We start from the raw sequence: 27,798 nt of genomic DNA on the forward strand, positions 1-27,798 counted from the left end.
TGGCTCCTCCCTGAACGTTTTGATGTATCGACTTCCTGCCTGGCTCATAGCGCCCCCCGGTGGTAACAGGAAGTACGCAAAAATTCATTAAAAATCCATACTTCACCCGATCAACTTCATTCCACTTCTAATACATGCAGAACCAGTTGCTGAAGCTACATTATGAACGCTGTGAAGATACGACGAACGGCGTCCGTGTGCCGCCGCGGCGACTGACGATTTTTTATCGTACAATTACTTTTGCCTTTTTCGTGGCTTTAACGAAGTCGTGTCCTCACGAAATTTCATCCACAGGTCAAGAATGGCGAGCTCTTTCAGCGGATGGAGTCGTTTCCCATGGGCGTGGCTAAATGCCTCAATAGCGCCCCCTTGAAATTTTTCCCAAATTCTCCATAGACAAATTCCGCTTACTTTGTCGTACACATACGAAACTCGACACACACGTGTATCATACCAAAACATACACAAAATTGAATTGGAGCCACGCCCTAAACCCAACAGGAAGTCGGCCATTTCGGTTAGCATTTCTTTGACGCAAAACGAACTCCTCCGAGGGAGTTCGCCCGATTCACTTCAAATTGGGTACAGAACATCTCCAGACTAAGCTGATTACGGCTTGTGCTCCGCAGGTGTGTAGGTCAAAGGGCGTGGCTGCTAGCGCACGGCCAAGTTGCCTAATTCAGCTAAAAAGGTTTAAATGCTATCGCGCCCACAGATTTCATCGCAGCGGCTTCAAACTTGGTTCACATGATGAGGGCGTGACCCTGAACGATCCGACATATTACTTTCCTACGTCACTCATAGCGCCCCCCGGTGGTAACAGGAAATGACATATTTTGCATCGACATTGTCCGATTTGCTCGAAACTTCACGTGTGTGATGAGGTAACGACCCCGAACGCAACGGCACACATCCCGTTACTGCCCCCTGGTGGACGAACCGTAAACTTGCCGTAACTCCATCGTACATTGTCCGATTTGCTCGAAACTTCACGTGTTTGATGAGGTAACGACCCTGAACGCAACGGCCCACATCCCGTTACTGCCCACTGGTGGACGAACCGTAAACTTGCCGTAACTCCATCGTACATTGTCCGATTTGCTCGAAACTTCACTTGTGTGATGAGGCAACGACCCCGAACGCAACAGCCCACATCCCGTTACTGCCCCCTGGTGGACGAACCGTAAACTTGCCGTAACTCCATCGTACATTGTCCGATTTGCTCGAAACTTCACGTGTTCGACGAGGGGACCGCCCTCGACGCAGCCGCCCACGTCCGGTGGCGCGCGGGGGTTTCGAAGAGCGACCCAGTGGAAGCGGGGACCGGGGGGTCGTGGGAGCGGGACGCCGAGTGGCGTGGATCGAGGGCCCGTCATAGCCGCTTGCGGCTTTAATTATTATTATTATTATTATTAACTGTGGTACAGTGTGCTACTGAATATCTTTACCGTGTTCTCTTGGATAACTTGTAACTGATGCCAAGTAGGGATGCACATTTTGAATTTCTTTTCTGACCGATAACCGACGCTCGTTAACCGATTATTAACCGTTAGCCGATAAGATTAAGACACTTGCGGCGCACGGCAAAAAAAAAAAAATGTATCGCTCCAATTTTTTTTTCTTTTTTTTTTTCGTTAAATACACACGTGTGCCGCGACAGCTGATCAGTGCGCTCTGTCTTAGCTGATCGCGCTCATATGGAGGTTAGATAGTCCAATGTAGAACTGTTTTTATACAAAGTGCAGCCAAACACCAGGCTGAAGGAACAGCAGAGCTCCTCTGACAGCTCCTCTGTTCAGCTGCAGCTCTGGAGAGCAGCGACGTCCTCTTTTTTTTTTTTTTTTTTTTTTTTTCAGCGCCGTAGTTACAGGTGATTCACATCTATGTCCGTGTAGGTTACATTTATTGTCTGACCTTCCTTCACTAGGGCTGCTGCTGCACATACTGTCAGTCCTCCCGTGTAACTTTTTGCTGCGAAATATGACTGAAGGCATGTGAACTCTGCATGTGTCTACACGACCCCATGAGTTGACGACATAAGGACCTAATAAAATAAATAAATAACCGATAGTATTAATCGGTCAAAGTTCTTGTTATCGGTTAACGGTTAAACGGTTAATAATGTGCATCCCTAATGCCAAGCCAGGGATGTCATCTACAAACTACTTTTCATTTGTCACTGGTTTGTTTATATCAGGATGCACCAGCAGAGAGCAGAACTACCTGAACCCAGCTGTGTGTCCATGAACAGTGATGGATCTATCTTTCGTGATGTTAACTTTAAAGATGAACAACCTGCTGATGGAAGGTAATAATCTAAAACAGAATTTCATAATTATCAAACTCTCCTGAGAAAATGAGTTATGTCTTGATCCACAGCCTCATAGTCTGTTGCATGACTGAATAATAAATAGTTTCATGAACATCATAATGTGCATGTATAGTATATATTGTGTCTTTTTATACTTTTGTTATGACAATAATAACAAAAGTATAAAAACACACAATAAACCTACAACTAAATCTTAACTATGAACTTAATATTGGCTCCTACAGTGATCAATAAAAATCACATTATTCTTGTCATCTTCCTGTTTTTATTTTCCATAAAATATATTGCAACAGCAATATACATGTTATTTTTGAATTATTTTGCAGCCCTACTTGACTGATGCCAGGCCAGGACTGTTAGCTACAAACTATTTTTCATTTGTCACTTGTTTGAATCAGGATGCAGCAGCAGAGAGCAGAACCACCTGGAAATATCACTTTTTTAAGGCTCTGTAACACATATTTGGGTGTTTGTCTTGCCGTGACCACTTGTTCTTTTTATTTCACTTTCAGGTGAATAGATGTGGCATGATAAAACAAAAAAACACCTGAGCAAACATGAGTGAATCCAGTGTCTCCCGTCTGCCTGAGAACATAACTATAAAGCAAGCATCTGTCTGTGTACCGTATATGACCGTTTAGTGGCCCGGGCATTTAATATGCTAAATCAGCCCAGGCGTTTATAAGAACCAGGCGGGTATTTGCAACAGGCTATTATTTATTTTTGCAATGACCAAGCACGCATGCATGTGGTGGGTGGTAAAAACGAAACTTATCAATCAGTGCGTGAGAGTGATCAATCCTGTTACACACAGAGGATCTTTGGAGCCGTCGGCGGGCACAGCTCTCAGCAGCAGCAGCAGCGGGTCCTGGTGACAGACTGTGTGAATGCTTCAGTATCGTAGATTCAAATACCAGTAATAATTGAAAGGCGGTTATTTGGTCATACAGCCTATGGGTAATTATATTTCTATTTTAATTTGTAACGAGTAACGAGGTGGCAGATAATCAACTAAACGCCGGCAGCCACACGATGGAAAACTACAAGATCAGTGAAAACGAACTACAACCCCTAAAACAACCCAACAGACAGAGACACCTGCCACAATGCCAAGATTTCAGTTGATTGGCTCACTCTGGCTCTGAGCCAGATTATCCAGGAGAAATATATATAGATATAGATACAGAAAAGGGGGAGAAAGACAGCAAAAGATAGAGATTGAAGAGGATCTGAAGAGACCAAAGGAAGGCCACTATTTTCCTGGATTTTTAATTCATCTGTCATCTTGAATAACTTGTGTCAGGTTGGAGTCATTCATTTCTCTTAAGTTGATCTTTTATCCGCAGAGTTCAACAGAAGATCTTTGAAATCCACAATAATCAGTCTGAACAGCAGCATCAACCAGACCTGGACTCCATATTTATGGTCTGTACATGTACAATCACAGTGTTACTGTTGAATTACATGAACTACAGATTAAATGTTGAACTTGAACTTCAGGTCCCAACAGTTTCCATGTTGCTCTGTTTAGACCAGCAGACCTTCAGACTGACACATAAATCACATGTTGTCTTTATTGTTGTTGTTGATCATCTTTTCCAGCTGCTGGAGGAGAACATTGTCACTTTTGTGAGGAATGAGCTGAAGAGAGTCCAGAGTGGCCTGAGACCAGTTTACCCAGAATGCTTAGAGACTCAGACGGAGGATGAGGAGATGGTGGACGGTGAGGATGAGGGGCAGAGGAGGAGCAGCAGAGAGGCATTTCTAAAGATCACAGTGGACTTCTTGAGGACAATGAATCAGGCGGAGCTGGCTGAGTGTCTGCAGAACAGTAAGAGGATTTCTCTGAAGATTCAACATAATGGAGAAATTAGACATTTATCTAAGTTTTAATAAATGAAAGGGAATGGATTTATATACTCATTAAAATGTTGACATAATCAATAAACAATTTACTAATTGATTTCCTCTTTGTTAATTCAGGGACTTATGCTCCAGTTTGTCAACATAAACTCAAATCCAACCTGAAGAAGAAGTTCCAGTGTGTGTTTGAGGGGATCTCTAAAGCAGGAAACCCAACTCCTCTGAATCAGATCTACACAGAGCTCTACATCACAAAGGGAGGGACTGGAGAGGTCAATGATGAACATGAGGTCAGACAGATTGAAACAGCATCCAGGAGACCAGACAGACCAGAAACAACCATCAGACATGAAGACATCTTTAAAGTCTCACCTGGAAGAGATGAACCAATCAGAACAGTGATGACAAAGGGAGTGGCTGGCATTGGGAAAACAGTCTTAACACAGAAGTTCACTCTGGACTGGGCTGAAGACAAAGCCAACCAGGACATACACTTCACCTTTCCATTCACTTTCAGAGAGCTGAATGTGCTGAAAGAGAAAAAGTTCAGCTTGGTGGAACTTGTTCATCACTTCTTCTCTGAAACCAAAGAAGCAGGAATCTGCAGCTTTGATCAGTTCCAGGTTGTCTTCATCTTTGACGGTCTGGACGAGTGTCGACTTCCTCTGGATTTCCACAACACTGAGATCCTGACTGATGTGACAGAGTCCACCTCAGTCAACGTGCTGCTGACCAACCTCATCAGGGGGAAACTGCTTCCCTCTGCTCGCCTCTGGATAACCACACGACCTGCAGCAGCCAATCAGATCCCTCCTGAGTGTGTTGACGTGGTGACAGAGGTCAGAGGGTTCACTGACCCACAAAAGAAGGAGTACTTCAGGAAGAGGCTCAGAGATGAGGAGCAGGCCAGAGGTATCATCTCCCACATCAAGACATCACGAAGCCTCCACATCATGTGCCACATCCCAGTCTTCTGCTGGATCACTGCAACAGTTCTGGAGAAGCTGTTGAAGACCAGAGAGGGAGGAGAGCTGCCCAAGACCCTGACTGAGATGTACATCCACTTCCTGGTGGTTCAGACCAAAGTGAAGAAGATCAAGTATGATGGAGGAGCTGAGACAGATCCACACTGGAGTAAAAAGAACATGAAGATGATTGAGACTCTGGGAAAACTGGCTTTTGAGCAGCTACAGAAAGGAAACCTGATCTTCTATGAATCAGACCTGACAGAGTGTGGCATCGATATCAGAGAAGCCTCAGTGTACTCAGGAGTGTTCACACAGATCTTTAGAGAGGAGAGCGGCCTGTACCAGGACAAGGTGTTCTGCTTCATCCATCTGAGTGTTCAGGAGTTTCTGGCTGCTCTTCATGTCCATCTGACCTTCTTCAACTCTGGAGTCAATCTGCTGTCAGAAGAACAATCAGTGTCCTGTTTATCTCCTTTTTTAAAAACAGTAAAACAAACTATCACAGCACTCTTCTACCAGAGCGCTGTGGACAAGGCCTTACAGAGTCCAAATGGACACCTGGACTTGTTCCTCCGCTTCCTCCTGGGTCTTTCACTGGAGACCAATCAGACTCTCCTACAAGGTCTAATGTCACAGACAGGAAGCAGCTCACAGATCAATCGGAAAACACTCCATTACATCAAGAAGAAGATCAGCGAGAATCTCTCTCCAGAGAAAAGCATCAACCTGTTCCACTGTCTGAATGAACTGAATGATCATTCTCTAGTGGATGAGATCCAACAGTCCCTGAGATCAGGACGTCTCTCCACAGATAAACTGTCTCCTGCTCAATGGTCAGCTCTGGTCTTCATCTTACTGTCATCAGAAAAAGATCTGGATGTGTTTGACCTGAAGAAATACTCTGCTTCAGAGGAGGCTCTTCTGAGGCTGCTGCCAGTGGTCAAAGCTTCAACTAAAAGTCTGTACGTGTATAGGAGGAGAAAACTGAATCATTTGTTTTTCTCATCATAACTATATGTATTACATTTGATATAAAATTGCCTTGATTTTTCAGATTGAGTGACTGTAACCTATCAGAGAGAAGTTGTGAAGCTCTATCCTCAGTCCTCAGCTCCCAGTCCTCTAGTCTGCGAGAACTGGACCTGAGTAACAACAACCTGCGGGATTCAGGAGTAAAGCTGTTGTCTGCTGGACTGAAGAGTCCACAGTGTGAGCTGGAAACTCTCAGGTCAGGCCACAAAATGTCAATGTAAATTCATCTAAACATATAAGTTTTGTGCTTAAAGGTAGGGGAGGAGATCTTTTTCTAGAGCATTTTTTACTAAATTGCTTGAAATCCTCTTTACACTTGGATTGCAACCAATTAATTGAATGCTTTTTCACAAAAATGAAAAAAGTCACTCACCTGTGGAACGGACACACCATCCAATCATCTTGACTGCCATGTTCAAGTCAATTGGATTGTGATGTGTCAATCAAGCTGCCATCTCTGTCCCTCCCTCCCTCTGCGCGTTCCGCTCTCTGTGCACTAATCAGAGTCATCAACAAGTTACTACACAGAAAAGACAGTAATCCAGTGAACCACACCGTTTTTCACAAAATGAAGTGTTGGTTACCTATGGAACGTACAATCCTGTAAAAACACCATCCCATCATTCTAATCTGAACGCTATTCTGCATCAATCAAACTGCAATCTGCCCCTCCCTCCCCTCTCTGCACCCTTCGTTGTGCACAACTTGCAGTGCGCTCAGAGTCTTCAACAATTTATGATACGGAAAAGAAGACTCCAGAGCCAGAGTTTATGCTAACTTGTCAAATTTAGAGATTTGACATTGTAATGCACCAGCTTTGTTGCCCCTAAGGGGCGTAACAACGGTTCACCACGGACCCTCAAACACCCACACAAAGACAAAAATAAGAAGAGGAAGGGTTTATTAAACATAAGTGAGGGAATCAAGACAGGATACTAAATTAAAACAAATAAAACCTATGAGAGGCAGGAAAGCCCAGCCATTCCCACTGCACTGCCTCTGCTTCTGATTCCTGCTGCAGGGATTTCAACTCCTCCAGCCCAGGCCAGGTGGATCTCATTCAGCACGTCGGCCGTCAGAGGATTAGAGCCGACGGGTACTACTGATTGGCTGTGTGCTAGCTACAGTATGACCATTCTGATTGGCGGTGTCCTAGTGAATCAGCGCGGTGTGTGGGAGGGGCGGAAGTGACGATAGTAAACAAACCACTCATATAAACAATTTTGGATATGCTCCTTGTGCCTGCCGCTGTCGTATCCACGACTTCACCCACTTTGTGCGGTTTCTCCTTACTTTTTCCCTCCTGCGATGTCTTCTGGCAAGATCGAGCCCGAGAGCAGACAACGTGACCATCAGATCAGGCGGAGCGATCATTCTGCTGCCAAGCTTTGTTTTCCAAAAAGTCTCCTCAAAACTAATAACAAGCTAATGTTGTGTTCACTTTGTTTTTAATCTCCATGGTTTCTTCTATGGTTTCTCCGTTCCGCCATTTCCTGTTTTCATGGTTCTGATTACTGGCACGAGACTAGCCCACCCGATGTTAAGGAGACTTATTGCATCTCGCGCAAGCGCAGAACGTACACGTTGCTGTGTAGTCGGCAGTAGTCAAGGTGAGATGTTTCGATGCTTCCTTTCTGTCAACTGTGTCCGACGAGAGGCAACGGAGTCATTGGAAAAAAGGCAGTTGGTCGTCGGCTTGCGTTGGGGCGTTGTGTGGGGGCCTTTTAGGGCCATGTGGCAAACGCACCGAGGCACTGCCCTCTAAAGCTATGAACTATTGTTATACTGCATATTTCTTCTTCTTATTATTATTATTAGGGCCACTGGGCAAACGCACCAAGTCACTATTGTTATTGTGTGGATTTTTTCTTTTTGTTGTTATCAAAAGAACTACTGTTCTTCTGGTTCACCATTTTTTATTTATGCTTATAGTGCGTTCCAGTTACCTCGGAAGTCGGAGCTGGGAATTGCGTCACACCCGAGTTGACAGTATTCCAGTAAACAAGTCGGAAAACATGGACGCCTCCTGTTGTTGTTGTTGTTGTTGTTGTTGTTGTTGTTAGCCATTGTTAGCAATACCAGTTGAAAACAATGCATCGAACAGGATTTAAACCATACCGTACCATGTCCACAGATAGACGTTGGACAGTACTACATGTACCACTTATTTAATTTCACAAAAACAAAACAGACGTGCTAATAAATAATCCATTACGAGAGCTTTCACTACAGCCATTTTGGATGATGTTTTATGACGTTATGGTCAAGTCAGGGTTGGTGAGATTCGTCCCGCTTTCCGAGTCAGATATCCGACTTCAGGTAGCATTCCAGATGAAATTTCCGAGTGGGAACACAGAAAGTCTGAGTTCTCAGTACAGTACTGCTGCTCTTCACTCTCATACAAAAGTAGGAGCTGATTTTTTGAGAAAAGCTGAAATTCTCCCTGTTTCTAGCTCAGAAATGTAAGAAAAGTTTTTGTCTTTGGAACCATTTAGTCTTTACCATATATAAGAGATATGGTTTTCTTACAAATGGCTGTAATTCGGGAGGTGTACCAAGCCCAAATCTCACTCAGCCTTGTTTCTGCTGTGTGTTTCAGTTGTTTCAGTTTATAAACACGGCCCCCCACATACACACACATGCTAAATCAGACTGACACAGGATGGAGCTCATAACATGTGTGTCAAGTCAGTTATGCACACACACATACATATTCCTTAGACCCAGTTCTTGAAGCTGTTCTCAGATCAGATTGTGCCACATTTACACTCTTTAAACACCAGTCTTCCTTGTATGTACCTCTGCGGCTCCCTGTTAATGGACTTCTTCTCTCCACTTCTCCAGTTTAACTGCTCAAATTTCTGTGCTTACTATGAACTGCTTTTGGAACCATTTTAGCATTCAGGGGTGCAAACTCGTCACCTTTCGGCGAAATTCGCCGTTTTGGATCCCAAATTGGTCATTTGTGTGATTCGTGTAAATCCGCAATAAAAAAAAATTTGAGGGGGGGGGGGGTGTCCGGCGAGGCGAGCCGAGCCGAGCCGAGCCGATGCACCTGTATCTTTAAGGCGCATGCACCTTATCTGGATGACAACGAGTGGTGGCAGCGCTCCTCTTCTGTCCAGCAATACACACCTGAAGCTTCACTTTTAATACAGACTAACTAACGCGACTTTTTGAGCATGGTATGGGACCGCGTGTGTGTGATGATCGCGATCGCGGCCAATTAGCGTTTAGCATTAATTAGCTCCAGTGTCTCCCTCTTCTCTGGAGGAGGGTCTGGCAAGCGAGACTAGCTCCAGTGCGACCTGTGCAGCAGCAGCAGCAGCAGGAGGAGGAGGAGGTTGACTGACTGTGGCAGGACACCTCTGCCTCTGTTTCACTTTATGTTGCTGGTAAATAATGTGGTTGTAAAAGTAGTAGGCTAAAGTTAAATTATTTAGTATGCACTAATTAAAGGGGCAGAGCTTTAAGAGACATTTTAGCTTTTATATTTTATAAGATATATTTTTTGTAAGAACCACAATTAATAAATCTAGGTTATATATTTCAGTGAATATCTAATTGTTCTTAGCATTTGTTAGATAACTTTCTTTGCCCAATAAATTAAAACATGTTGGAACTATCGATGTCTCCTCCCTTGCAGCCAGAATCTCACCTACTTTTAACCTCAGACTGTCACAATGATGGATCAGATGTCAGACTGCCTCATTCTTTCAGTTTTAACCTGAATATACAAGACATGATTGATTTTCCCAACGATCAAAGTATAAGAAACCGAACCGAAAACCATGACCACAAAACCGTGAACCGAACCGTTTGCTTGAACATCTTTTAAATACATATTGCCGCTTAATATGTTTTTATGTAGCCTATGGCATTTTTAAGCTTCATGTGTGTTATTGGACAGATAGAGCAGCACTGCCTAGGAGCATAGCCTACGTAGCCTACAGAAAACACATTTACATCAATAAATAAATGTTTCACAATGAACCAATCAGTCTGTATTAAATTGTATTTAGTTTGAAGGCAAGGTTTGCAAGGTTCATCTGATGGACATCAAGGGACAGATTCTCCAAGTTTTGCACAGCTTTTGCGCATGCTAAACCTGCATAGGCTGAAGACCATCTTCACGTATTTCAAAACCAAACACAGAGAGACAGATTGTGCAGGTTTAACAGGAGCAAAAGCTGTGCAAACCTGAGTAAATCTGGACCCTAGTCTCATGCTAAAATTGACTGTAAATTCACCTTTAAAGTTGTTTTTTTTTTAAATTTCCCCGGGGGAGCATGCCCCTACCCCTGATGAGTTTGCACCCCTGAGCATTGCTTCAGACACCTTCATCAGGTTTGACATAAGTTGAAGTACATAAGTTGCGGGTAAATTTGTTCTTTAGCCATTTCATTTTCAAAAGACACCACATTTTGTTCATGTTGGACACATTATTCTTACACTGCCTTAAACTATTCAGCCACTTCTCAACTATTTCACACCATTAAAGGGACATTGTGTAGGAATTATGAAGGACTAAAATTGCATGTACAGTATATGCACGTAACGGGATAAACAAGCATCTATGTAAACAAGTCCTTCCTCACACTACACCGCGGTGATGGTTTTCACAGACGCCACCTCGATGGTTTCTCCCCGAACCAACCGCTCCAGTGTCTTTGGTGAGTTTCCGTGGTTGCCTATGGTCACGCTGCCACTGAACGTAAAAGATGGCGGCACAACATGGCAGCCAGCACTGAGCTTACCTGCTCTATGTATGATATGAATGGCAAATTCAAAGCTTACGAGAACACTTCAGTTTGTTGATGGGGGTAATTACTGATTAATGAAACATATTTTTGAACTAAATAATCGATTTTCGTGAATAGACTACAAAAGAAGCTACACAATGTCCCTTTAAACCTGCTCCTTACAAGTTCTAATTGTTGCTCCTCAGCTATTGCCTAGTTGTGAGGCTTCAACAATGACCTGCTGTCAGTTTCTAATATCTCTCTGTCTATCTGCCTAATATCTCTATCTATATAGATATCTGTCTATCTTTCTGTCTCTCTCTCTGTCTTTCTCTATATTTGTCTATCTACTGTATCTGTCTGTCTTTCTGTCTGCCTGCCTGCCTATCTCTCTGTCTGTCTATTGATCTATTTCATTCTTACAATGTGTCAGTTTCCAATATATTTGAGTAGACTTTTTTCCACTGTATTAGGGCCCGACCGATATGGATTTTTTGGGGCCGATGCCGATTACGATTATTAGGGGGAAAAAAACCCGATAACCGATTAATCGGCCGATTATTTATTTATTTTTAATTAAGTTTTAAAATTGTATTACTATAATAATATATCTATATATATTATATAATATATAAATTAGGGCTGCCTGGTCGACCAAAAAATCATTAGCCGACTAAAATTTCATTGGTCGATTGGTTGCATGAAAAAAAAAACATTTGAAGCCCTGTCTTGTCAAAATGAAGTCAAAATCAATATGGTCTTTTATTTTGAAGGGCCAAATACAGGAAGTCATGACACGTGATACTTTTTTGTTGTTGTTTTTTTTACACGGCACGGCGTCTCTCTCTCCCTCTCTCTGTCTCTTTTCAATTAAAAGCGATCAGCGGTTGCTGCCGTGCCCGGCACCGTGTCAAAGCGCTCACCGGCGGTCAGTCTCACAGCAGTGTCACGGAGCAGAGACATGATAGTCCCCGCTGCAGTCCCGCAATGCTCCACACCGCGGACCCCCCCACCCGTCACACAGCCTCAGCTCAGTCACTCCCTCCCTCATCTACTGTGTTTATTGGTGATAAATGGGCATACTGCCGTGCCGGTATATAACGGTAAAACCCGACCCCGACCGGCTTGTTGAATCTCGGACCCAACACGGCCGGAGACGAGCATTAATTAATTAATTCACAACCCGACCGCGGTAAAAAAAAAAAGGGAAACAGAAAGCCAGTGGCAACACTGGTTTTGAGACAGATCAGTCACTCTGCTGTGTGCTGTGACTGAGGTGGTAGTGGATGGAGTTTGTCATGAGGTCGGCGCCGGTGCGGGGGAATCTTTTCAAAGTAAAACCAAGTTTTATTCCCTGCATTTTATTCCTGAAAATATCGGCGACAATCGCTGAGTTTTGGCCGATTACCGATTAGTTTCAAACGGGCTATAATCGGCCGATTTAATCGGCTCGCCGATAAATCGGTCGGGCCCTACACTGTATTGCAGCAGACTTCAACTCTTTAAACTGGTACACTTAAATTTACAATTTTTACTACATGTTATTCTGCCTCTATAATGTTTCTACTGCTTTTACCCCTTTTAAAGCAATTCATCACTCAGACTGTAAGTTATAGCTTTCAGCTATAGTTTCAGCCTTTCTACATTGCTTCAGCAATGTCTTCAGCTAATTAAGCATTGATTCAGCAATGGCATTCAGCTGCTTTCAGCATTCACACGCATTTCCTTCTGGAAATGCTTTCTTATTCTAGTTTTCCTTGTTATTTGGTGGTTTCTTTCTATTATGTCATAAAACTATATTTTTGTTTTGAGATGATACTGTATGGTTCTGTTTGTCCAGTCTGTCAGGTTGTCTGGTCACAGAGGATGGCTGTTCTTCTCTGGCCTCAGCTCTGAGCTCCAACCCCTCCCATCTCAGAGAGCTGGACCTGAGCTACAATCATCCAGGAGACTCAGGAGTAAAGTTGCTGTCTGCTGGACTGGACTCTCTCAGGTATTACTGAATCCGTACTCAAGTGGTGTTTCTTTCCCTATGAATCACTGAATATCACTGAAATTTTATATTAAACAAAAGCTCTGACTGTCTTCCAGAGTTGATCATAGTGGAGAACAGAGGCTGCAGCCTGGTGTAAGAAAGTGTAAGTCTATGTAATTTGATTTAAGTTTAATATTGTATACAAGTTGTCTAGTCACTGTGCTATCATAAACCAGTTAATTAACCAGTAGTAGAAATCAGTAAAACATTTGTATGAATTCTCTCCATCAGATATCTGTGAACTGATACTGGATCCAAATACAGTACACAGAAAACTCAGGTTTTCTGACAACAACAGAAAGGTGACAGCTGTGAGGAGGAATATGCCATCCTCTGATCATCAAGACAGATTTGAATGGTGGCCCCAGTTGCTTTGTACAAACAATGTGACAGGTCGCTCATACTGGGAGGTTGAGTGGAAAGAAAAGTTAGTTGTCGGAGTGACTTTTGCATGTATCAAAAGAAAAGGAAAAGGAGATGACTCGTGGCTTGGAGGGAACAATTGGTCCTGGAGTCTGTTCTGCTCCAACTATCAATTTTCTGTCTGTCACAATAACAAAGAGACAGTCATCCCTATCTCCCCCTCCTCCTCCTCTGGAAGAGTAGCAGTGTATGTGGACTTTCCTGCTGGCACTCTGTCCTTCTACAGAGTCTCCTGTGACAGACTGATCCACCTCTACACTTTCAACACCACATTCACCCAACCCATCTACCCCGCATTTGGGTTTGGTTTAGAATCCACAATGTTTCTATTTTCAGGAGGAGGCAGAAGTACCCTCAATTCCAATTACCAAGCCAAGGCAGTATCAAAGAAAGGCATGGTCAGTTGTATAGGACGTTAGATCTAACCCAGGCCAATCTCACCTGCATGATGGTTGGCTGCAACTGTCTTGGTTTTCATTCCAGAGATCATGTGGCTAAGGATGGGAATTGAATGATAAGTGTACATATGATAAAATAAGCAAAAATGATTTACCATACACACAGTGGTAGTATCACCATTATGCCATTGACCTACCATCTTGTAGTTGTTTCTTTCTTTCTGTTATATTGCAAAATATTTTATAACAATTTCAGTAACAGTAGGAAACATTTGACAATGCATCGTTATTCCCTCCCTCTTAAAGGACAATTCAATTCAACTTGGGGCCGTATTTTCCTAACATGTTAGGTCTAAAAGAAGGAATCTGAAGATTTTCAGTTTAATTGCTCCTGTTTTGCGGTAGTTGTGTCTGTCCCCGCATTGCCACGGCAGCGATGAATGGGAGCGGATGGAAGTTCAGCTGCTTGGGCTGTTTACATCCCTCAAAGCCGCATTTTTTTTCCACAGACAGAGTCAGATGGCTACTCAAACATGCACCGATAAGTTTATTTACTTCAAGCAAGCCGACATGTTTGTAAAACTAGATCTAATTCAAAGTCTCGCGCTAGACCCAAGTTGACGCACTCGGTGTGTTCACGTGCAGTCGGAAGCTCCCGTTTGTGTCATAAACACAGGAATATCAACTCTTGACTTGTTTGAAGTAAACAAACTTCTCGGTGCATGTTTGAGTAGCCATCTGACGCTGTCTGTGGAAAAAAATTGTAAGTTCAAGGAATCATACTGTACAATGACAGAAAGCTCTTTTCTTTCAATTGTTATTCCTATGTGTTACACTATTTGTACCGAAGTGAGATTCAAATAGCTTGATTGATTGTAACTTCTGAATTTCAGAGAATTTAGTCTTGACTTCAGCTTGGACAAAAGGACTTAACATCTCTGATGTCTGCCATGGGTTTGACTGGTTTTGACATGATTTTAGACATGACCTTTGAGGTTTTGAGGGCGTTACTCATCCTCAGTTTAAACACAGACATGAGGACTGATGAAGGAAAACTTCTCTGGGTGTGTTAAAGCAGAAGTGAGTGATCCGGTCGTTTTCGCTAATGCTGCGTTCCAGGCAGGCTTTTGAAATCGTAAATTACAGCTTCAAGTCACAACTTACGACTTTGTAGCGTTCCAGGCAACCCACTCGTGTTTTTCCGACCTGTTTTACCGGTGAAAGTCACTATAACGGCCACTCGTAACTTCCGACCGGTGAACTCGTACCAGATCGAACTGGTACCACTTCACGGTCGGAAAAATACGAGTTTCCTTGAACGCACCATAACAGTCCTCGTCGCTACGTCACCACATTCACGGCGTTCCTTGGCTGCACACACAGCCCTGCATGCCGTTCTCTCTCCTCATTGGATAAAAACTGTAGGATACGATAAATGTTTTCTCTTCGGCTCAGAGCAGAGCAGAGGGACTGACAGACCCGTGTTTCAGTCCAAACACTCTATGTAAGTGATTGCTGTCGGAAGATATAACTATTTAAGACTTATATTAACACAAATATATCACTCACTTCTGCTTTAAACATATCAGATAAATAAGTGTTCAGTAACCTACAAGTCTTGAACATAAAAGGCCGTAATTCATGTCACAAAAATGATGAAAAATTGTGCAAAGTGAGCTCAAACATAAAGTGGTCTTTCTACACACCACACCATGTGTGAACATCACACAAACCAGAAACCAGTGGAAGTCAATGCCTTTGTGCTGTTGTGGAAGGTGATGATCTAGTTTTATCAGTGTCTTTATCAATACAACCAGTGTCCTCAATATACATTGTTGATAAACCCCTTGTCCTCATGTATACTATAGTTCTTAAATAGCCCTGTCAGTGTAAACACCTTTTCATCATGCTAAACACATTATATCCACTGTGTATTTGGTAGTGGCAATAAACTTATTGATTTCATTGTCATATGCTGGGTCACGTTACAACATAGATATTATGATTATTATAATAATGTTTTCTAAAGGGATTGTGTATTTGTCCTGTTTTTCATGTACACAAAGATGTAGCAAAATGCATTACTGATAATGGCTGTGTTCACACTTTTTTTCCTTGTTGGAAAATAAAACTCACTGAAGATAAAAGTGTATCATAGACATTTAAGGTCCAACTGATAAGGATTTTTACTGTCTGTTAATGATTGACAGCAGAGCCTTGAAAACCCATTGCTGTCAGTTACATGTTTTTTCCGTCTCTGCTTGGATTCCTGGTTGCAGTTTAATTTCACCTTCACTCATCAGTTTCCTGCAAAGTATTTCACCACCAATAGGCCCCTGTCATGCCCTATTGATTAACTGTTTTATTTTATTGTATTGTATTGTATTATATTGAATTTTTCTGTGTAATTTATATAACCTTGTTTTCACTTTTAGCACTACCCTCCCCCTTCCCCTTCAGGCTGCACTTGAAAATAAGAATGTTGTTCTTAACTCATTGAGTGCCGCGCTCCTTTCCAAAGTTTTAGTCAAGTGTACCGGCAATTTAGACCATTTTTGACTTTTTATGTAGAGCCACAGTGTATTCTATATTATTGCCACCAACACATACTGTGGCTCAATTGAAAGGTTTACCTTAATGCTTCAAGTGGCCACAAACCGTTTGTTTCTACGTGCCTCTGTTCCTGAGAAAAGTCAAGCTAAACATGGCTGGGTTTCACCAAAATCCCTCCTTTTTTTCTAGAAAAGGAGATACAGCGTCTTTTATGAAAGGTGCGCTGTTTGTGTCTGTCGCTCTTCTCACACTCGCATTTCTGGATCAAAGGGCTCGTATAAGATAAATATATACAACAGTTGTTGTTCTATTCACAAAACCACCATCGGGGGCGGGGGGGGCGCCACTAAACAACAATAACACAGACGCACCGTGCCGTGTCACAGCTTCTCCCCGCGGAGCGTGAGGGTCAGTCGGCCACCGCGGCTCGGGAAGACCGGTCCCGCCGGTGGTCGCGGTCCTTCTGTGGTACGGGTCGGTGATGCCGGTCTGCTTTGGTCCAGAGACCATCAGATTTTACCGCGGGAGGACTTTGGGGAGGACACGGTGTTGCTCCAGCTGAAGACCGGGCGGACTGTCGGCTGAGAGCTTCCTGGTTCAGCTCCGAGCAGCTGGAGCAGCTGGAGCAGCAGCGCGGGTGAGAGCAGAGCAGCTGCGCTGCATCTGCATGCAGAACTCGTTTGCAGAAGCCGAGTTATGATAAAAACTTCCAGATCATGAGCTGTCATGTGACTTTGATCGTCATCTATTTCAGTTCTCCTCGTCGTAGAGTCCCCAAATTTACATATAATGTGTATTAAAGTGTCTATTTTCATAATTTAAAAAAAAGCAAAAAACGTAAAATTACGTTTTCGGCACTCAACGCATGGGAACGAAAAACGAGAAATTACGTGGTTGGCACTTTGCTCGCCTGGTTAAATAAAGGTTAAAAAAAACAACTTTGATAATGTTTGTGTCAGGAGATGTTAAACTGATCCGATAATAGTCAGGATGGTGATAGTGATGTACTGATTTTGTGAAGAAAAGACATGGTCTTAGTTTTGCTGAGGCTGAAAATCTACCTGTTGATAAATAACACAAATGGATCAAAAGATTGACAGAGGTAGGCTATGTGATGTACCAGTAATTGTAACACAGGTGTTAGATTAGTGCTTGCTAGACCTAGGTTCTGAGGAGTAATAGAGAGTATTGGTAAGGTAAGTAACAACTGACAGTTTTATTCCAGGAATACAGGAAAGTCGTAATTTCTAACATTCTACGTCTATAGGCTACATTAGAGCACTGGAATAAGAGAGTAACGACACGCATTGGTCCAATGGAAGCGCCTCCTGATGGCGGAATATGGGTATTGCAAAAGTGCCCAAGAAATGACATCTCTGCATTGTTGGTGAATGAGCAAGTGCGGTGTTTTCAATAATTTAAGGACATTTCTAGATCACCCATGTTAATAGCATCATCGTGGACCCCTTACAGATAAACATAAAAAAAAACAGTTTTTTACGTGAATGTTTCAATCTATATTTTATAATAAACAAATTATAAATGTAATTCGATATGACCAAGTCACCTAAAAACAAAAACACGGCCGTTTTCATCAATTTACAAGCAAGTGGGCAACACACATACATTGGAGTGAATGGGTTTTCTGGGCACTTTTGCCATATCCTTGGGCGCATAACCCTTTCCACGGGAGTCAATGGAAGTGTCGTTACTCTCTTATTCCAGTGCTCTGGGCTAAATAAAGGTTGTATTTACGTCCATTTTTCTGACTTCCATGATGGTTTATCGAGTGAAAAACGCTCTACTCAGAGGCAGCGTTGGTCTAAGCTCCGAGTTCTGACTTCCATTGTAAATGAAACACACCACATACCACGATCAAAAAGACGGGTGATATAGCCTGAGTATCTTTGCCGCACTACTGTGATATTATAATCTGGTATTGTTTGACAGACTGACATGTTCGTTGTTCGATTGCTGATGCCTGTGTTATTATCTCATCACCTGGCGTTCTCAGTAAAGTTAAGCTGCGGCCAACAAGTCAATATTAAAGCAGAAGTAAGCGGAATGTTTGTGTTAATCCAAGTCTTAGTTATATGTTCCGACAGTAATCACTTACGTTTGGTCTGAAACACGGGTCTGTCAGTCACTCTGCTCTGCTGTAAGCCGAGGAGAAAATTTTCTTTTTTCTTTTATCCAATGAAGAGAGAGAACGGCAAAAATGGGCGGTCCTCTCTGTGTGTGCAGCCAAGGGATGCGCGTGAATGTGGTGACGTAGGGACGAGGGCGGGGACTGCTAACTCCATCGGCTGACAAGAAGTTAGCCAAAACGACCGGATCGCTTACTTCTGCTTTAACTCAAAGCGTGTTATTTTATTATAAGAAGTTAAGAACCCAAATGAACTGTAACACATACCACCACCACCCGCCATAGTGGCAGGCAGTTCATCTCAGCAGCAGCAGTGAGGGCCCAGGTGATCTTCAGAGTGTAAAGAGGTGAGTTAGCTGGGCCTAAATGTGTGGTGTTTGTCTTTTACAATGTTGTTAATGGTAGCAGTTCTGTATTGTGCAGAAAAGTGATGAACACGCTTTAGAATGGGCCTTATAATATAGGCTAATACTGTAGTCAAGTTTTATTTTGAAGTTTGGTATAAACTGTCTACTCTAAAGTAGACAGTTTTAACAGTTCACCTCAGCCAAGCATAGCCAAGCTACAGGCCAATTGAAACATGTTTTCAGTAATGTCCAGCGCTTACAGTAGTTGAACTGTAGCCAGCGGCGCCGGATTCATTTTAGAGGTGGGGGGGCCGTGGGGTTCTTGTGCGGCCCTAAACTTGAATTACTGTCGGTGCATATTTTTAATGACAATCAATCATCAGATCAAGTGGGAAAGTAGCCTTTGCGGGGTCATTCCTATGTTCCCACAGCCCTATGTTCCCTCATTTCTAACTTTTGTTGTCACTGAAAATTAGGCTAGGCTGTTAGGCTGTTCCCTCAGCCCTTTGGTCCCACCATTGGTTGGGTTTAGGCAATGAAGAAAGGAGTTGGTTAAGTTTAGTAAAAAGACCAGGTAGAGGCTAGACAGGCCAGATAGACAGAGTCCAGATAGGTAGAGAGAGTCCAGAGGGAACATAGGGCTGAGGGAACATAGGGCTGAGGGAACATAGGGCTGTGGGAACATAGGCACGCTCCCGCCTTTGCGACAAGAGTCTGTGTTATGGTTATAATAGTGAACATAATAGTGAACATGATAAAAAGCTAAGTTTATACAAGAGCTAATGGCTGAGAATTATAATAATAGTTCATGGCAAAATGTGTTTAAAAAGACTGTGTCAGGATTATAATGTTGAATGTTGTTTAAAACAGGATATAAGCATAGAAAATAATAGTAATTCATAATTCATGGAAAGACCTGATTAATAAGATAGTTCATGATTTTCATATGTTAAAATAGCAATTTATTACAAAGAGTGAGTTAAAGAAGAAGAAGAATTCATTGTTTTCATGTGTCTTTGAGTTAAAAAGGTTAAAATGAAGATCGATCATCTATTCGGTGTTCAACTGCTTTTGCCTGGCAGGTATGGAAGATGACAACAGAGACAGTAACAGCACTTATAGATAAAATAGTTTATTTTATATCACTTTTTGTTTACAACATTTTACTTACCTTTTATCAAAATTCACTTGCATAAGTTATATTTTTGGAACTTCAATTGTTTTTATTTTCTTTATCAAGTCTGTGGCGAATGTGCTGCACAGTGATCGATTGTTGATGCCTTTTTCCGTGTTGTCGAAGAAGCAGTATGGCTGACTGACGAGAATACACACTGGCTGCTAACGTGTCGTGTTCGTGTAGTTTTTCCACTTTCTTTTCTTTATCTTTTCCCCGGCAACGGGGCGTAACATTTGGAGGCACCGCTGGGATCGTGTGCAGCGTGGTTAAACATCTTCGAGAGGTGTCCCCAGCCGTCACACATCCTTTAAAAAAAAAAAAAAAAAAAAAGACAAAGAAAAAGAAAAAGAAACGACCGCGACTATCGGAGCATGTGAGGAGCGGCCGCCGTGGGACCCCGACCGTCTTCGGCTGCAAGTTATCTGAGGTATTGCTACATACCAGGAGAGCTACTGCTAAGAAGATATCGGTAACGTTACCATTTAGCCGATAGCATCCACACTTTGCTAGAAGAATGGCGTCGACGGAGATAGAGAAACTACAACTCGGAGTTATAAGAGAACTATGTTTGCTGCCGAAAGAAAGTTTATTGGAGCTGTGTGACTACCTAATCCAAGCCGGAGCGGAGCTCGAGCATGTTAGCAGCAAAGGACGGACGGCTCTCATCACGCTAATCTCATGCTACATCCAGAGAGAAGAGCTAGAGGACCTTGAGGATCAAGGTATGGCTGAATTACTCCATCTGCAAGACAAAGTCACCGAGTTACAGGCTGTGTGTAATGCTAGTGCAGCAAAACAAGCGGAGGAACAGCAGAAAAAGAAAGATGAAGAGGAGGAAAAATTATTAAAGGAAATCGAAGTTTTGCAGCTCCAGCTAGCCAGCAAACAGAACGGGAGAGACAACAAGGAAAAAAGAGACAACAAAGACAACGGTTACAACAGACAGGTAACACAGAACACAGCCCACAATTCTCCCCCTCATCACTGGCACAAAGACTTTAAAATTGCTGGACAAATCGGTGAGCCTGGCCAAAAAGATAAATTGACTTTTTCAAGTTTAGCTCGCCAGATTGAACATGGTCTGAGTAAGGGGTTTCCAGAACTAGAGATTGTGGATGCAGTGATTAGAGCCATAGCGCCTGGCATGCAGCTTCGCAGCTATTTGGAGGGCAAAGTGAACTTAACCCTTGAGGCCTCTAGGGACCCAAAAGGGTCCCTTTTGAAATTCGTATTTTTTTGATCCTCAATATCTCAGTCAGTTTTAAAGCAAATTTAATGAAATTTCCCAAGAATGTTTATTTTATGATGCTTTTTAATATTCCAAATCCCCACCTTTGTAAAGTCTATAGAATAGGAGATACACCATTAGTTACGTAGGTATCCCTCGGGCCCAAACGGGTCCCATTGACTCCCATTAAAACCACTCATTTTCGATACACTGTAATCCTGACATATTATAATGCTTTTTCCATGAAAACCTAATAAATCTAAACTTTTGGCTTCAAAATAAAGGAAAAATAGGTTGTGGGTCAGGTGACCCCCCTAAACCCCCATAGAACCAGGCCTCCATTGAGACCTTGATTCCTGGTTTCTTACCTTGCAGATTGCACTGCAATAAAAAAGCTGAAAACCATAAAAATGGTTTTGGTGTGTGGAGACTGATGGTGAAGACTGGTGTGAAAGTGGATGAGAAAATATCTTGTCGGTGTGTGTGTCGGTGTGTGTGCAAAGTTGGAATCATAATAAAATAGCTAAATGGGCTTTGTTTATATTTTGCGTTTTTTATGTTTTGATTCTCAATATCTCGGTCAGTTTACAAGTTAATTGTATGAAACTTGGTCAGGATGTGTGTTTTATTGTTATTGTTAAAATTCTAGATCCCCTTTGTTGTACGGTGTATAGAAACGGAGATATGCATTATGCGTACACACTCGCTACCCTCAGGCCCAATCTGGGCCCATTGACTCCCATTATAAACACATATTTTTTGATATACTGTAATCCTGGCATATTAAAATATTTTCCCATAAATACCGAATTAATCTAAACCTCTCCCTTCAAATTAAAGGGAAAATAGGTTTTAGCCCGCCTTCCACCACTAGAGGTCTCCCTAAACCACCAGAGAACTAGGCCTTCACTGAAACCGCTGTTTAGGCATATTTCTCTTTCTATGCAACATATACAGCAGTAAAAAACTATGAAAACCCTAAAACTGGTCTGGGTGTGTTTGGACCAATGCAGAAGAGTGGTGTGAATGTGGGTAAGAAAAATATTTTGTCTGTGTGTGTCTGTGTGCGTGAAATTTGGATCCTCATCAAAGGCCATACAGGCTTTGTTTATGTTGGTGTTTATAAACAGAGTCCATATCTCCCATTTGTGTGGTATCTCCATACAAATCTCTACAAAAACATACAAAATACAGAAAAAATCATATAAAACTTCATATCTACAGTTAGGTCTGACATTTGTGAAAAGATTTGATGCAGTAAAAAAAAAAAAAAAAGTTATGTATATTACCTTTTTATGGCATTTATATGACAAGGGCCGTTAGTATAAAAGTATATGTTTTTGTTATAGCTCCAAAAATAATAATGCATTCAAATCAATGTTGTTATCAATTGTTGACATATTCAAGCCTCTAATAACTTCATATGGAGTGATCCACTTTGGATCTCATTTTGGGGAAATATTGCATATTTTGTTTTTTTCCTCATTAAAAAATCAGGGGGTCGCCTGACAAAAAGGGCATAAAAACATCAAAAATGACAAAAAATAATAAAAAACTTTATGTTTATGAATAGGTCTGGAGTAGCTGAACAGATTTCATGTGAAGAAAGCAAAGAAAAAAATTCATATATGACATTTTTATGGCACTTTTATGAGAGGGACCCGTTTGGGTCCCGAGGGATATAAGGGTAACTTTTTTGAATAAATTGTAATAACTCCAAAAAAAAAAATGCATTCAAATTAATGTTATTATCAATTGTTGACATATTCAAGCCTCTAATAACTTCATATGGAGTGATCCACTTTGGATCTCATTTTTGGGAAATATTGCATATTTTGTTTTTTTCCTCATTAAAAAATCAGGGGGTCGCCTAACAAAAAGGGCATAAAAACATAAAAAATGACTAAAAATAATAAAAAACTTTATGTTTATGAATAGGTCTGGAGTAGCTGAACAGATTTCATGTGAACGAAGCAAAAAATAATAATAATATATAACATTTTTATGGCACTTTTATGAGAGGGACCCGTTTGGGTCCCGAGGGATACAAGGGTAACTTTTTCGAATAAATTGTAATAACTTCAAAAAAAGAAATGCATTCAAATCAATGTTATTATCAATTGTTGACATATTCAAGCCTCTAATAACTTCATATGGAGTGATCCACTTTGGATCTCATTTTTGGGAAATATTGCATATTTTGTTTTTTTCCTCATTAAAAATCAGGGGGTCGCCTGACCAAAAGGGCATAAAAACATAAAAAATAACAAAAAATAATAAAAAACGTTATGTTTATGAATACGTCTGGAGTAGCTGAATAGATTTCATGTGAAGAAAGCAAAAAAAAAAATTCATATATGACATTTTTATGGCACTTTTATGAGAGGGACCCGTTTGGGTCCCGAGGGATACCTATGTTATAGCTCCAAAAAAAAAATGCATTCAAATCAATGTTGTTATCAATTGTTGACATATTCAAGCCTCTAATAACTTCATATGGAGTGATCCACTTTGGATCTCATTTTTGGGAAATATTGCATATTTTGTTTTTTCCTCATTAAAAAATCAGGGGGTCGCCTGACAAAAAGGGCATAAAAACATAAAAAATAACAAAAAATAATAAAAAACTTCATGTTTATGAATAGGTCTGAAGTAGCTGAACAGATTTCATGTGAAGAAAGCAAAAAAAAATATTCATGTATGACATTTTTATGGCACTTTTATGAGAGGGACCCGTTTGGGTCCCGAGGGATACAAGGGTATCTTTCTACGAGGAGGCCTCAAGGGTTAACCTTACCTACCTTGAGACGAATCCTCCGTTCACATTACCAAGAGAAAAGTGCAACTGATCTCTACACACAGCTGACTTCTGAGGTGCAAGGATTAAAAGAAACCCCCCAGAACTTCCTCATTCGCACTCTTGACCTGAGACAAAAGATCTTGTTTGCCTCGCAGGAATCTGAGTCAGGTCTCCAGTATGATCCTGGGCTCGTACAAAGAATGTTTCTTCACACTGTGTTAACTGGACTCCAGAATGACAACATTAAGCGGGATCTTCAGCCTTACTTGGAGCAAGCTGACATCTCCGATGAACTGTTGCTTGAGAGAATGAACACTGCATGTGCCTATGAGACAGAGAGACAGATGAAAAAGAAAATGGCGGGGCAACAGAGACCTGTTACTGTACACTCAGCACAGTCAAGTGATGTTCCTGCTGAAAAGAATGAAAAACCAGCTACTCACCAAAATCCTAAAGTTTCCCCTGTCGTTCTCTCCCAGCTGGAGGAGATTAAATCTGAGATAGCTGTGCTGAAAGACCTGAAAGTTGAAGTGTCTCAAATCAGGGAGTCCATGCTACAGCCCCAGCACGCGCCCAGACCACAACCACCAGCAGGGGGAGCAGATGGCACATCAGGACTGCAATTCCCAGGTCAGCAGATGCAGGATTTGCCACAGAGCTACTGGTTCAATGCAGGCCCTAGACATCGAGGTGGAACCGCCCAGTACCAGCAAAGATTTGCTCTACAACGCAGCTTCCCTCCACCCAATCGCGGACGAGCGAGGAGATGTTTTGGCTGTCAACAGAGTGGGGTTGAAGATTATTGCACACACTGTTACAGGTGTGGCAGCAGCGAGCATTTCCTTGCTGGATGTCGAGCAAGAGGACAGAGACAATTTGGAGGTGAGCCTTTAAACGGAGGAAGGTCATTCGCACGGGACAGGGAGTGACCCATCACACAGCAAGGTCCCAGCACTGCGCACACTGTGGACAGAAAGGAGAAGGGGTAATTCTGAAACAGTGCACATCCTGTAAAAATGTACTTTATTGTTCTAGGCCATGTCAGGTTGATAATTGGGCTGAACACAAAAAACATTGTAAACCTCTCGCATGTATGACTGCAAACGCCACCTCAAAAAGAGAAAAACAAGCTAAGAGAGCCCCTTTGGTAGGAGAGAAACACATGGTTAACTGCTTTATCCAAGGTCAAAGGGTTCAAGCTTTGTGGGACTCAGGTTCCCAAGTGACAATAATTGACGAGTTATGGAAAGAAGTGCACTTACCAGACACAAGACTAAGAGACATTTCTGACATTTTGGATGTGACACCGGCCCTAGACATAAAGGCAGCAAATGGGGAAAGCATGCCATATACAGGTTGGGTTGAGATAACTTTCAGGTTAGCTTCCGGTGCTGCAGCTAAGACAGAAGTCATTGTTCCCACACTTGTAATGAAGGGTGGTAAACTTGCTCAACCAATCATCGGCTCAAATGTAATCAAAATCATTATTGACAGTGAAATGAAACAATCAGATATTACTCACAGGGAACAGCTAAGCAAAACAGTGAGGGCAGCATTCCCAGGCCACACAGACACTTTTGTAAGACAAGTAACCGCTGTTGTTGAGCAAGTCAGTATCAGGCAAGCAAATGAGTATATAGTCAAGACAAAAAGGGAGAGAGTCAACATACCCAAACACCTGTCAGTCCAAGTTGAGTGTCATGTCCACATGGACTCCCCACAGGAGGATGCAACACTAATCTTCGAGCCTGATGTGAATCCGCGCTGGACAGAGGGACTTGAACTGTGTGACATGCTTGTAGAGGTAACCAGAGGCACAAAGAAACCCTCTATCACTGTAAGTGTGCAAAATCCAACAGATCACGACATAGTGTTAGCAGGGAGAACTGTTATTGGGACTGTTCAGCATGTCCAGGCTTTCTACCCCGCCTCTATGCTAGAGAGATCCCGCCTACCATCATCAGTCACAACAAATCACATCACGGCTGAAGAGGATCAAATTAACAGTAATGTTTGGGACCCACCTGTAAATCTGAGTCACCTCAGCAAGCCAGAGCAGGAAGTAGTTCGCCAGATGTTAAGAGAGGAGTCTGCCTCTTTTTCAAAAACAGATGATGATATTGGCTGCATAGACAAATTACAACTTAGCATATCTTTGAAAGACACTGAGCCTGTAGCAAAAACATATCTCTCTGTGCCCAAACCCCTGTATCAGGAAATGAAGGACTACCTGAGTGACCTCATCGCTCAGGGTTGGGTAGAGAAATCTAACTCCCCTTATGCTTCACCAGTCGTATGTGTCCGAAAAAAAGACGGCAGTCTACGACTGTGCATTGACTACCGTGAGGTGAACAGGAAGACGCTCCCTGACCGTCAGCCTATCCCCAGGGTGCAAGATATTATGGATGGCCTAGGAGGCAACTCTTGGTTCTCTCTCCTCGACCAAGGAAAGGCGTACCATCAGGGATTTATGGCGAGGGAGAGCAGACCACTGACCGCTTTTGTGACACCATGGGGTCTCTATGAGTGGATCAGGATTCCCTTCGGTCTTATGAACGCTCCAGCTGCCTTTCAGCGCTGTATGGAGGACTGTTTAGAAGGGCTGAGAGATAACATCTGTATCCCTTATTTAGACGACACCTTGGTCTTCAGCAGAACCTTTGAGGATCACGTCGAGCATGTGAGGACAGTGCTACAGCGGCTACGTCAGCATGGTATAAAGTTAAAATCTAGAAAATGTGAAGTGTTCAGACGTGAGGTCCGCTACTTGGGACGCATCGTGTCTGCGGAGGGCAGTAAAATGGACCCGGCCGACACGGCAGCAGTGAGAGCTTTAAAGGAGAAGAGACCACAGACTGTGGGAGAACTGAGATCAGTCATGGGGCTCCTGAGCTACTACCGGCAGTACATCAGAGACTTTTCCCGCATCGCCGGCCCTCTTTACGCCCTGACAGAATCAGATCCCAAATCAGACAAACACAAAGACAGTAACACGAGGACAAGAAAAGTGAAAGGAAAGTTTAAAGGGGCACCCTCACACAAACTGATCACATGGACTGAGGAACATCAACTGATACTGGAGAGACTGATTGATTGCCTGGTTGAGCCACCGATTCTTGGATTCCCAGACTTCAACAAATCATTCATCTTACACACAGACGCGTCACACAAAGGTTTAGGTGCTGTATTATATCAAGAACAGGACGGTAAGCTACGTGTAATAGCCTATGCATCACGCACCAGGGCTGGACTGGCCATCGGGCATACCGGGCAATGCCCGGTGGGCCGTTGACCCAATGTGGGCCGGCCTGGCCGGTCCGCTGTTTTTTTTTTTTTTTTTTTTTCTAAATTCTTTCCAATTGGGCCAGGCTACAGAGGGCTAGCCGTGTGTGCCAGCATCGACACATATTATTGGTCTATTGTTTGTCATTGTCAATCAATCATGGGCTGACAGGCTCAGAGAGCCCTGACGGTGCTGTCAATCACTACACGAACCAGGGTGGGGCGGGACCTCAATGGGCCGGTGGACGGGCTGCTGCTGCTGCTGCTGCTGCTGAGCCAGTTAAAGAGTAGTGAACGTCTTCAAAGCTGTTCCCTAACTTGAAAATGTATCTCGTGTAAGAAACGCCCGGGTGGCGCTGAGAAACAGCGATTAAAAAGCCGGAGTCTCTGGAGGTGGAGGCTGCTAAATTGACGGATCTTTAGTGCTGGGGATCACCACCGCCACCCCCCCACCCCCCAGCAGCCACAGGTG

The 27,798-nt window shown here is 42.7% G+C and overlaps 1 protein-coding gene across 1 annotated transcript in view; it reads left to right on the plus strand.

Annotated features, from left to right (window-relative positions):
- Window positions 1-27,336, plus strand: part of LOC311007110 (uncharacterized protein) — a gene marked incomplete at both ends in the record, with an annotated part of 44,133 nt that extends 16,797 nt beyond the window's left edge. Inside the window, 9 exons of the mRNA XM_084000197.1 lie at window positions 3,935-4,163; window positions 4,316-6,125; window positions 6,218-6,391; window positions 12,778-12,930; window positions 13,574-13,793; window positions 24,278-24,427; window positions 24,524-24,674; window positions 24,865-24,926; window positions 26,260-27,336. Coding sequence (XP_083856323.1) covers window positions 3,935-4,163; window positions 4,316-6,125; window positions 6,218-6,391; window positions 12,778-12,930; window positions 13,574-13,793; window positions 24,278-24,427; window positions 24,524-24,674; window positions 24,865-24,926; window positions 26,260-27,336 — 4,026 coding nt within the window. The remainder of the gene's footprint in view (window positions 1-3,934; window positions 4,164-4,315; window positions 6,126-6,217; window positions 6,392-12,777; window positions 12,931-13,573; window positions 13,794-24,277; window positions 24,428-24,523; window positions 24,675-24,864; window positions 24,927-26,259) is intronic.
- Between the last annotated feature and the right edge of the window lie 462 nt (window positions 27,337-27,798).

Source organism: Trachurus trachurus (genome assembly GCF_905171665.1).
Source record: "Trachurus trachurus genome assembly, chromosome: 24".
Classification (NCBI taxonomy): Eukaryota; Metazoa; Chordata; class Actinopteri; order Carangiformes; family Carangidae; genus Trachurus; species Trachurus trachurus.